General features: G+C 49.0%; 1 protein-coding gene across 1 annotated transcript in view; it reads left to right on the top strand.

The window, feature by feature from the left end:
• Window positions 1-12,733, top strand: part of LOC123926444 (CUB and sushi domain-containing protein 2-like) — a 596,474-nt gene that overhangs the window by 190,480 nt on the left and 393,261 nt on the right. Inside the window, exon 4 of the mRNA XM_045980312.1 lies at window positions 12,058-12,252. Within this exon, the coding sequence (XP_045836268.1) occupies window positions 12,058-12,252 (195 nt within the window). The remainder of the gene's footprint in view (window positions 1-12,057; window positions 12,253-12,733) is intronic.

Raw genomic sequence — 12,733 nt, forward strand, 5'->3', positions numbered from 1 at the left:
CTGCCGGCTCCCTGTGTCATCTGCATTTCCCTAGCCACTTTGGGGCTGAGTAGACTGCTCAGAAACTGTTCTGATTAGGCTGGGGGAGGCCTTTCGGACCAGCAGCAGATGAGAAGCAGGCAAAGCAGGCCCTGCTTGGCTCTGTAGAAGTGCTGCGGGTCCAAGGGCTGCCACCTGCCTGGCAGAGGCCAGCTTCTCACGTTCCAGCTCCTGGGCCCCATCTGCTCCCTGTAGCTACTGTTCCAGCCTCTTCTCTCTCTCAGCTCTGGCTTCACCCACACCGCCCTGGCATCCTCTCCTGGGGAGCTCTTGGGATTTCTATTGAATCACATCCCCAATTTATTGAGCAATTACTATGTGCCAGACACTGAGATAAGTACTCCATCTGGTTTATCTGACTTAATCCTCATAGTGGCTCTCTGAGCTGGGTGCCATGACATCTCCCATTTTATGGGCCAGAACACCGAGGTGCCAGGAGGTGAAGTACCTTGCTCAGGAAATCTCAAGGCTGGGATTTGAACCCGGGCCATCCGTCTCCAGGGTCCACTCTCCACACCAGGGAGCTCGACTACCCACTGTCTATTCACTGCTAACCCGTGGCCGGCGGCAGGGGCAGGGGTGGGGTGGGGACTGAATTCCAACCCAGGTCTGCAGGACACGGGCCCCATTCTCCGAGCCATGGTGGTCCGTGCCCGCCTGACCCCGGCAGCCTAACTCTCTGCCTCGGAGCCCATGGCCGAGGCCAGCAGCTGCCCGCCCCATGGTCACGGCTGGATCCACCTCCCCACCCCAGTCCTGCCTCCTGGTCTGGGCCCGGGTGATTGAGAGTGTCAACACGGGAGCCAGGCAGGCCCCTTGAGTGCGGAGATAGTGACATGCTTCCACGATGTGCTCTGTCTGTAGAAAGAGACTCCTACCAGCAAGCGCTTTTCACCCAGGAGAGGCGTGCAGAAGTGGATTGTCATTTTGAGACATACTATAGGTGGTTTATCCTGTGTGGGGGGAGATGTGTTGTGCCTGCTGTCATATATGTAAATGCAAGAACTAGGTACACATGCCTTCTGGATGGGTCTGTTTTTATATATGCATGTTTGAGTATGAGAGAGAGAGAGCATGATTGAACGTGTATGTATGCGTGTAAGCGAGAGCGTTTGAATGATGGGTTTGTGCCTGTGTGATGTGTAAGAGATGTGGGTTCCCCAAGTAAGGAACTAGTCCAGGGCAGAAACGGTTCTGCCGCCTGGCTCTTGACCCTGGAGGGCCCAGGTGGGTGGTCTCCACCTGCACAGGGGGCTCCACGAAGCCTTTGGACTTTGGGATGCATATAAATTTAGACCTCAGAAGCAGTCAGAAAGCTCGGGGCTGCTGATAGAGGGAAAGAAGAGGGCTCACAGGCTTCCTGTGGGGCCTCACACACACAGCGCTTCTGCGTCTTATAGTTGCTATATCCACCATCCTGAATACCTGCAGAAGGTCTAGGAAATAGGGAATGACAGTGGCTGGACGCCACCCTTCTCTGTTCCTCTTTGGGTCCCTCTGTCAAAGGGGGCAGCCAAGGGGTCTAGAACCTTTGGAATATTGTCCTTCTCCCAGTGGGATGCAAGCCCAAGTTTCTCCTGCCTTAAGAAGAGAGATGGCCGTGAGGAATGCTGGGGCTTCCAGGCCCTGGACAGGGAGCCAAGTGCAGGAAATGGGGACCCTGGGGCTCCCTTGTCCACAGGCCGGCACTAGCACATGGCGGATTCCCATGGGCATCCCAAGGGATGCTTGTGCTCAAAGACAGCAGTTCCCTGCTAGCCAGCAGAGTATTGGGGACTGAAGACCCAGCCTTGGGGGAGGGAGGTTTTGCAAAGCTTGGGGGAAGTTCAAAGGAAAGTAAGATTAAGTATACAGCTTAGTGGAACAGCCCCAGGAAGGGAAGGATGACTTCTCCTATGGGCGTCCTCACCCAGGGTTACAAGTTCCAGCCATAGGGCAAGACACCCTGCCAAGCCAGGTCAGGCCTCCCCCTCTTTAAGCTCCTTTGCGAAGACTGGTTCAGGATCCATGACTTCCTGCCTGCCCCTGGGCAGGGGTGAGGGCCCAGGATGGCTTGCCCTAGCCAGAATCCTTGGGAAGTCCTAGCCGCTGGGGCCAAGGGTCATTCTGCCCCAGCCAAACAGAAAACATACCCTGCTATAAAAGGCATCAGATGAAAGAAAAAAAAAATCCTTTGTCTTTGCCATTTTATAACATATACTGAGCTCAACAGGAAGTAATAAGTTCACTTCTTTGATAGGAATTGATCCCATTCCTTAAAGCTCCTGACCAGTGAAGCCTGGGAAACCTCAGGCCATCCCAGCTTGCAGAAAAACACAAGTTTGGATTTGCCAAAGGGGAATTATGTTTTTTTCAAAATTTATATTAACCAGGAAAGTTCTATGTAATTGTCAACTATCATCACTAGTTTCCTCTTATGGTGGTGATGGTTAATAATGTCAATCAAGCAACTGAGGTTTACCTTATCCTAGGATCTAGCAATTCCCAAAGCATATTCCGTAGAATGATTCTGGAGTTACTAGGTGATTCTGAGGGAAGAAAATGGGGAGGGAGGAGAGGAGGAGAGATCCTGTAGTTAAATTTTTGGAGATTCTGATTTAAGTAAGGTTCAACATGTTTCTCGCCTGAAGAACCTCTTGGGTAAACTCGTGAGCATTGGTTTCTGCTAGAAGAGGGAGTTTCTGGAGTATTTTTAAAAATTACTTGACCCACTGAATGCTTTTCTCACGGAACGTATTTCTCATTTTTGTATGGAGCACACATCAGGAGCCATTTCGAGGCTCCATTCTGCAGCTAATCACATTTGTCCCCAAATTGCGTATTTAGCTGTTCTAACAGTATTTTTGCAGCATTTCCCCAAAAGGCATCAATGATTCTCCATGCATTCTCTGTTCAGACAAGCTGGAGAATCCCTGTACTCGACTGTGGGGGGAGGGGTGCCAGGAGGCTGAGTGGGGAGCAACAGGGTCTGGGGCTGCGGAGGTCAACAGAGGCTGCCTCATGGAGGACCTTGTGCCAACCTAAAGCTACTCATCAGAAGTGCTGAGGCTTGCCACCAACTCTTAAAACAGGAAAGGGACACGCTGGTACATAAGAACAGGGTCTGGAGCTTCCCTTAGGGATTGGCTGGGGGAAGGAGTGGGTGGCCCAGACCATTGCTCCCCTGTAATCCTGCAGAGGATCCTCAAACTCATGAAAGCCCCACCCTGGAAGGCTCTGAACTTCCCCCTCCACAGCCTCTCTTTTTGTTCAGTGCTGTGTTTCCTAAAAGCAGGGTTAACTCTCTCCTTTTCTTCTTCCACTTTTTCCCAGAGAGATCCCTCATGCCTCAAGAAGCTGAAGTCATTGATGCAGAGGTGACTCCCCACTGGGCCAGGGTTGCTAGAATGGACAAATTAAAATACAAGGTGCCCAGTTAAATTTGAATCTCAAATAACAATTTTTTAGTGTAAGTATATCCCAAATGACGCATGGGATATACTTATGCTAAAAACCCCTATTTGTGTGTCTCTGAAACTCGAATTTAACTGGGCATCCTTTGTTTTAACTGGCAACTCTATTCAGGGACCTAGGATGTTGCCTTTTCGGCGCTGCTTCTAAAGAATGGCTAGTAAAAATGAGGAGGCCATGGGGTCTTGTGGTAACAAAGTATCAAGGAAAATTCTACGCTGACAGCCCCACCGTGGCTGCTCATGGGAGAGTGGATGCCTACATAGCCCCAGCTCGTTAGGGTGGGGAGAAGGGGCCAACTAGGCTCCGCCTGGGTGTGGGTGGGGGTTGCCCTAGGTCTGGCAGAGAGAGGGACAGTGCAGGGACACAGAGCACTGCCTCCATGCTGGGAAAACAGCCTTGAAGGAAAACAGCCTGATGAAGGAGACAGCGCTGTGGTCAAGTGGCTTGATTTTCAAGCCCAGCCCTGATCCCAGCCAGGAGTGTGACAGTGGGTCCAAGTTAGCCCCCAAAAGGAGACCTTCATGGTGCCTGTCGGGGGAAATGGAGTAGAGGAGCCCAGATAAAGTGCTGAGTGGAAGGTCTGGCTCATATTAGACATCCAAATGCTAACAGTTACTGTCATTACAACTGACCCTTTGACTCCTTTCCCCATAGTGGGGCCCATGAATGCCAATCTAAGGAGGAGCATGAGGACTAAGAGAAGTACCATCCTAACAGGAAGACGTGGAGTTTGAACATAGGCAAGCCCTTCCCCGCAGCCAGCACAGCGCCCCCTGTTCTCAGGACCAAACTGAGGGGGAAAGGAAATGAGACTTCTCTCGCAGTCCTTGGAGGGCTTACTGCCTGTGTTTGTCTGGCCCACTTCCTGCTGGTTGCCTCTGTCCAGGACTCCTGCCTGCCTGGTTCACTTTTTTCCCAGCCCCTGCCCATCCTTGATGCCCAGCAAAAAATACTGTACACCTGAGCTAAGTGCCTAACTGAATCGACTATAGTTCAGGGCTGCCAGACGGTAGCTCGTGGACTGGCTGCCTGTGTTCTCAGTAAAGTTTTATTGGAACATGTGTTGTCTGTGGATGTTTCTGCACTACAGTGGAAAAGTTGAATCACTGAGACAGAGACCATAAGGCAAGGCCCAAAATATTTGCTATCTGGTCCTTTACAGAACACAGTTTGCCAACCCTGCACTAGTTTATTGCCATATATATATATATATATATATATATATATATATATGCTAATATATAATGCATATTTTTATATTTATATAATATACATTATATATATGTACATACATAAAATTCATTCAGTGCATTCCAATCAAGCACCCTCTTCCTGCCAGGCATTAAGTGAAACACGAGATAAATACAGAATAAGTCATTTCTGCCCCTCAGGGGAGTCCAGCAATGAATACAGACATCTAAAGAAATCCTGAGAAGCAGGCTTAGCCCTGTTTGGAAAGCAGGGTGTCATAAATGGACGGCTGAATGAGTTGCAGTGTTGTGTGACAAGTACAGGAATTGATATGCAGCTAGAATTCCAAAGTTATTCTGTAAGTGGGACCCCAAAGCTCCAATCAGGTAAAATGTGGGTTGTGAGGTCACAAAATGACAAGATGACGAGAGGGGCCTGTGAAGATCACGGGCGGGGAGTTCCAGAAATCTGGGAGCCGATCACCAATGACATTATGCATGAATTGACCTTCTATCTCAATGTGTTCTCCTGGGATCTGTCTTCGCGTTCCTACCAGACACAAAGGGCATCAAGGAAGGTGTCACAGAGAAAGTGACATTGAAGTGTGGCTTTGAAGGATGAGTAGGAGTTTTTCAGATGGAACATTTGAGAGAAGAGTAAGCCATGCTTGGGGAGCCTGTGGTTTAGAACAGTCCTAGTTGGGGGGATGAGATTGGGGGGGGCAGGAGGTAAAGCAGAAGTTGTCAGCCGGGGTCACCTCATGGAAGGATGGGGCTGCATGAGCGTAAGCTTTGATTTATCCTAACAGCGATGAGAAAGCTCTCCAGATTTTCTTCTTCTTTCCTTTTATTTACGTTTATTAATCTTTCAAATCATTATTTAATTCTTTTGTTAATCATGCAAAAGAGCAGGGGACCTGCAAGGACCGCTGTGCCTGGGTGGCAGGGAAGCCACTTTAGGCACGTGCATGCCTGATGGGGTGAACAAGGCAAGGCTGTGGTAAATGAGCCCTTCTAGAAAGTTCACTCTGGCATCCGTGGGGACAGTGCCTTGGAGGGGACAATCCCAGCAACGAGGAGATCAGAGTGGGGTGTGGAAGTCCAGGGGAGAGGCGAGGGAGACTATCAAAGGAGATGCAAGGCTAGGGCAAGTGTGATTTATGGAGTGCAGCCCAGTCCAGGGGAGAGGTCAGGCTTGCTGCCCCCCAGAAGTCAAAGTCTGGTCACAAGAGAGGCCCCGGAGATTGAATAGTTCACAGCTCAGAGGGATAACCCCACGGGGTTAATGGGATAGCTGACACGAAGTAGGTTGCCATGAGTGGTTGTCAATCCCAGTTCTGCTTTGCAGACCCCTAGATAAGCCCAGGCTCTGCCTCTGAAATTCTGAGTCAGGAAGTTGTGGGACAGGCATTAGTAGCTTTATAGAATTGCCCACGTGCCCCTGATGCAGAAGGTGGCAAAAACCACACACCTGAGCCAAGCAAGCATGCTCACTGTGGGGAGTTTATGCCCGGCACTGGCTGGGAAGAGGCATGACGGGACAGGGCCCTGTGAACCAGGGTGGGGGGTGGGCAGTGCACCCCATCAGAGGCCCTGGTGCCCCCTGTATTTGTTTGACTGACAGGTGGCAGGAAATGTACGGGGTCAAGTGAGGGGCTGATTTGCCTGGTGGACACCCCAGGACATCCCCCAGGAAAAACGATGGTGAAGACCCTACAAGGAGGGTTCAGGATACACGCGCCATCCCATGGCGGAGTGACTCAAGGTGGGGTGCTCAAGTGCAAGCAGAACCTAGTGCAGCTGCAAAGTCGGGGTTCAGGAGCCCGGCATTGCCTTGGAAACCCAGCCTTACCCCGCAAGGAGCCATCTGACCTTGAGGAAATGTCCCAGCCTCTCTGGTAGGCATGCTCCTCTCAACAAGGGAGGATAATGGCATCTCTGGCAATGGGTTGTTGAAAGGGTTAAGTAAGATCATTAAGTCATTTGATAAGCTTTTATCAAAGTATTATTATACATGAGGTGGAATGTTCTAGGAATTGGTACACAGAAGTGAACGAAATAGACTAAAACCTGTCTGTCTTTATGGAGCTTACATTGTAGCAGGGTGAGACGAAGAATAGCAAATGTATCAAAAATATAATATGTCAGATGGGAGGAGTGGAAGTGGAGGCAGCAAGTGGAGACAATTCTTTGGGGATGGAAATATATACAAAGCACTTGGCACTGGGGCTAGCACGTAGTAAGTGTGCAATAAATTATGTTTACAAGGCCAAACAGCTAAAAGTAAGGGAGTTATAAAGAATAACTTTATAAAATTAAAGGTCATGTGTGTGATGCAGAACTACCTAGCTCGGAGTAGTTACTTGGAAGAGAAAGGTTTTTATTCCTGTCTCTCCTGACCATGCCCACTACCCCTCAGTGTTACACACGCACACACACACACACACACACACACACAACACACACACACACCAAACACCAAACACCATCTCCTCTTTCCATGTTGAGGGTTGTGGGAAATGTAATCCTTCCCTCTGAATCCTTTTTCCCAGCCATCTTGCCACTTAGTACCAACCGTCTGGCCATGGAGATGAAACAAGTTGCTTGATGAAAGATAAGAAGTCAAAACATATGGAGGGTGCTTGTCCAGAAAGCATAAATGACTCTTCATTATAATATGCGAACTAAAGTCTCAAATTAAAAATAAAAGAAGGCACGATGGAGCTTTTGCTACACTCCAACCACAGAGGAGATTCATTGTCATACAATCACTGAGAATATTATGTTGATTGGCAAGAACCAGGCTTTGAAGAAGGGACAAAACTCCCCACAGCTAATCTACAATGGAATTGTTCAATGTCAGGCACAGCTTTAATAATATTGTTCTGAGGTACGTTGGATGTAAATATCCCACTCTTCATTTTGTAAGCAATCAAAGAGAAGTTTTATAGATGGGCGAGCATGACCAGCTAAAATAGCTGTGCCAAAAAACACACGGGCAAAATCAAAAAAAATCAAAGAATGCCACACCTCAAAAGGCTTGCTTTGTGGCTTTTCTCCAATCTCCTCTGTCCAGCAAGTTGCACATCAGACACATTACAAAAGCCCTCGCTTTAAATGTTACCCTTGACATTATTAAAAAAAAAAAAAATACAAGGTTAGTAAATCAGACTGGAGGGGAAAAAAAAAACACAGACCATTAAATCTGGACAATCAGGTAGTCACCCTTCATCTTGTCGCAGCACCTACAATGATGGAGGGAGGAAGGGAACTCTGGTTGATTAAGCACCTACTGTGTGCTGGGTGCTGTCTCTGTTGGAACCAGTATCACAGTCCAATTAAGAGTGCTGAACAATGGAGCGAGAAAGACTGAGATTCACAACCTAGCTCTGCCACTTTCTAGCTGTGTAGCCTGGAGGAAGTTGCCGAAACTCTCTGTGCCTCAGTTTTTTCTCTATAAAATGAGGATAACAGGTATCCTACTGGATTGTTTTTGGGATTAAGTAAAATTAATTTGTAGCCCGGGGCCTAAAACCTACCCGTTACTCAATAGTGGATATTATTGAGCTAATTTTACTTAATGTGCACAACAGTGAAGCTACCGGTTGAACGGTGTCCCCAAAAAGATATATTGAAGTTGTAACCCCCAGTAGCTGTGAATCTGACCTTACTGGAAGTAGGATCTTTGCTGATGATGAAGTTGAGATGAGCCCATTAGCGTGTGTCTTAATCCCAATCCAAAATGATTAGTGTCCCTATAAAAAGGTGAAATTTATGGGGCACCTAGGTGGCTCAGTGTGTTAAGCCTCTGCCTTCGGCTCAGGTCATGATCCCAGGATCCTGGGATCGAGCCCGACATTGGGCTCTCTGCTCAGCAGGGAGCCTGCTTCCCTTCCTATCTCTCTGCCTGCCTCTCTCCATACTTGTGATCTCTGTCTTTCAAATAAATAAATAAAATCTTTAAAAAATAATAAATAAATAAAAAGGCGAAATTTACATACAGAGACACAGAGAAATAATGCCACTTGAAGATGGGGGATGGAAGTGGTGTGCCTTTAAGCCAAGGAATGCTAAAGATTGCCAGAAAGCCACCAAAAGCTAGGAAGAGACAAGAAAAGTTTCCCTTACAAGTTTCAAAAGAATGTGTTCCTGCTGACACCTTCATTTTGGACTTCTAAACCTGCATATTATGAGACAATAAGTATCTGTTGTTGTTGTTGTTGTTGTTTTAAGCCACCCAGTTTCTGGTACATTATTACAGCCTTAGGATACCAATATAATACCCACCATGGGAAGAAACAGTATCCTTATTTTCAGATGAAGAATTGAAGGCCAGAGGCGACAATTCTAGCTTAAGATCACTCAGCTAGTGGTTGCGCTGAGATCTGGAATCCACACCTATCTGAGCCCAACATCTGCCTCCATCTCTGGCCACTATGAGGCCCCTTAGGAGCAGAGCTCAAGATTTAAAAAAGGAGGTGGCATTGGGACTGAGCTCCCATTCATCACACCCAAGTCCCAGCCGAGGTGCCAGGTCAGAGTGGCCTGATTATGAACAGCTCATTAAGTAAAGAGCAGTGAGTGTTTGAGAGTGACTTTTTAAAAAGAATTGACTTTTATTTATAGTGACGTTCCAGTCATTAATTTTGAAGGAAGAAAGCCCAAAGCAGAAGCAGGTTCATTAAAAATTTGACATTAGTAATTTAATTAAATTGGGTCTTTGCATCTCGTTGTGGAAAATGAAACGTTAGTTCTACACCAGTTCTCAGCCCATTTCCCCTGGTTTGCGCCCTCCCCTCACCTTAGCTTGCTTTCTACTCCAAATGTTTACCTGACCCGCCCCTCCACCTCCCAACACTCACAAACACACACACACACATCACAGTCACTGCCTCCTCTGCAAGCCAGCAGTGTGAGCTCCTGGAAAACGTCAAGGAAGCCAATAGTGGGGGACCATAGGAAACGCCAAGATAGCCAGCAGCGTGGGATCATGGGAAATTCCAACATGGCCAGTAGTGTGGGATCATGGGAAATTCTGAGGTAGACAGTAGGGTGGGGTCATGGGAAACACTAAGGTAGCCAGCAGCATGGGATCATGGGAAGTTCCAAGGTGGCCAGCTTGTGAGATCATGGGAAATGCTAAGCGGGGCCAGTGGGCAAGGTGATAGAGGTAATCCTTTCATCTGAGTCATCACACCCTTAGGGATAGAGCACGTGCATGGAGAGCTCTTCCGTCTTTAAGATAACTCACAAAAACATCAGCCTCTCGAGGGCGGGGACCCTCCTTGTCTAGTTCACTGCTAATTCCACAATAAATTTGTATTACATGAAGGAATTAATTGTATTACATGAATTAATTCCTTCATGTAATACAAATTTATTGTGGGCCTACATGAATGAGTAACTTCCCCCAAACAACTAATTAATGAACACAGAATTAAGTCCCTGCAAGTGCCAGGCATTGTGTTAGGGCTCCCAGGATATACCTATGGGCCAGACCACGCCCCTGCCCTTGGGGTCCTAGGACTCGGTGGAATCATGCAGCAACCATTTTCTGAGCACCTACTATGTGCTGGGCACTGTGTCAGCCAGCCATGCATCATTTATTGTCAGTAAACCCCCTCCACCACTAGGTAGTGTTCTCCTTTCTCAGTTGAGGAAATCAAGGCTTAGAGAGGTCACATGAGTCAAGGCTACAGAATAAGACAGAAAACAGTGCCTGGTTGCAGAACCAGATCAAGGTGATTCCAAAGACTGCCACTTCTCTCTACACCATGCTTTCTCTTCCTGGAAGGGGAGAATAGGAAAAGGGAGGGAAAGCCTTCTTTCTGAGGGTTCTAAGATCATCAGTGCTGGTAGAGAGGGTCCTGGAAGACGGCAGCGTGGTCAGGAAGAGGGTATGGCAAGGGCCTGGGAAACCCTCTAGGATTCGGGGTGGCCACCTCCACTTCTTCATCCTTACTCCTCATCCTGGCCGCCATGGCCCTCTTATTTCAGGCTTCTTGAGCCCCTAGATTGTCTCTGGCCTCGGGCCACTTGTGCATGATATTTCCTTTTCATGGGACACTCTTTAGCCTGGCTAATTCTTACTAATCTCTCAGGATTCAGCATAGATGTCACCTCTTCCAGGAAGCCATCTCGGACTGCCCTAGACTGGGTTTGGTCCCCTGCCTGGTCTCTATCCTATCAGAACATTTAACTTTAATTGTGCACATCTCTCATGAAGTGTGCTCGGATTCACGTGTGTCATATTCACATGTCTGCCAGGCTTCCTCCTAAGCACTTTGCATATCTTTGCTAATTTAATTTTCCCAAATACCCGTTGAGGGAGGAAAGTACTGTTGTGATCCCTGTCTTGCAAACAAGGAGACTGGGGCACAGGGGACTTATGAGACTTGCTTGGGGTCCCAGAGGTAGTAAGCCATCTGTCCAAGATGCATACCCAAGTTCTTGCGTCTGTATTCCCCACCACCCTGCTGTACAGCCTCTGAGTGATGCCTCAGTGAGCCATCGCTAGGTGATGGACATATACTTGGATGGTGCTCTGGACATGTCTGTGAGCCCTTGTCACTGCCCTATGGGGACATCTTGAATGGGTAGGAGGTCTGACCTTCAGGGCACAGGCAGTTCTAACTCTGGGGAGATAGGCAGAGGGTTGGGGGAGCAGGATTGGGTTGAACAAGTGACTCAGGCAGAGGTGCTGCTCCCACCCTCCCCGGAGGTTGCCTGGTACCCTCCCTAATTTCCTTGGGATAATGAGAGCCCACTTGTAGCTGGCCGTGATGGCTTTGGCTTGGGTCACACCCTGTACATTGTAATCCCCAGCTCCCCCTTTAAGTGGGTCATTTGGATCTGAACTCAGGTTCTTGTCTTCCCACTTCACTGCCTGTTCCAACACTAACAGCCCCTTCAACTCTCCCTAACCCGCTGGGCCAAAGGGCCCCTCCGGCTGCCAGGACAGACACACATGAAAGGAGAGACGCTGGGTTTAATGAGCACCTACTCCACGCCATGGTCTGCACCCCTTCCCTGGTTGTGAGGAGTGTGGAGTGTGAAATCAGGGCAACCAAACCCAAGAGATTAAAGTGATTTTTCCCTGGAGAATCTTGAGTGATGGGACTGACGTAAGCCATATCCATGGCTGCGCAGGAGAAAAGGCAAGAAACCTGGGTGTCCGGTCATAAACCGCCAAGTGCGGCTCCTCCTTAATGCAGGGCCACCATGAGTATTCAGAGACTAGGCAGCCTCGAGACGGCCTGCCCACCTACCCAGGAAATGAGACCTGGGGAGGTAACTTGTCCGGGCAGGCGCTGCGTGGAAATGGGCTTTGTGGCTGAAGCCTCGCTCACGGGTGACATGTCTCCGTCTCTCACAGTGCTCCCCAGTCACACATGTGGGAACCCCGGGCGGCTGCCCAACGGCATCCAGCAGGGCTCAACCTTCAACCTTGGGGACAAGGTCCGCTACAGCTGCAACCCCGGCTTCTTCCTGGAGGGCCACGCCGTGCTCACCTGCCACGCTGGCTCCGAGAACAGCGCCACGTGGGACTTCCCCCTGCCCTCCTGCAGAGGTAGGCAGCCAGAGAGGGTCTGAGGGGTGGGTAGTAACTGGAGGGGGATGCTGGAGCTTCTAGTGGGACCTGGTCTTCGGTGGGGAGGGGAAGCTACACTGTCTACTCCAGCCACATCGGGGGTGCCTGCTATGGGGAACGCATGTCTGGAGACCACCGTGAGTCCTAGGGTCCCCCGCTATTCCAGAGGCTCTAAGCCTCACTGACTTTCCAGCCCTCAGGTGTTCCTCTCTCGATCCCTTTCCCCCACATCAACAAATGCATTATTAATTTTTTTTAAGATTTTATTTATTTGAAAGAGATATGGCAAGAGAGGGAATACATGCCAGGGGAGAGGGGGAGGGAGAAGCAGGCTCCCCGCTGAGCAGGGAGCCCAATGTGGGGCTCCATCCCAAGACCCTGGGATCATGACCTAAGCCGAAGGCAGATGCTTAAGGACTGAGCCACCCAGGTGCCCCAACAAACTTATTTTTAACCAATC

This window comes from Meles meles, chromosome 1, assembly GCF_922984935.1.
Source record: "Meles meles chromosome 1, mMelMel3.1 paternal haplotype, whole genome shotgun sequence".
Classification (NCBI taxonomy): Eukaryota; Metazoa; Chordata; class Mammalia; order Carnivora; family Mustelidae; genus Meles; species Meles meles.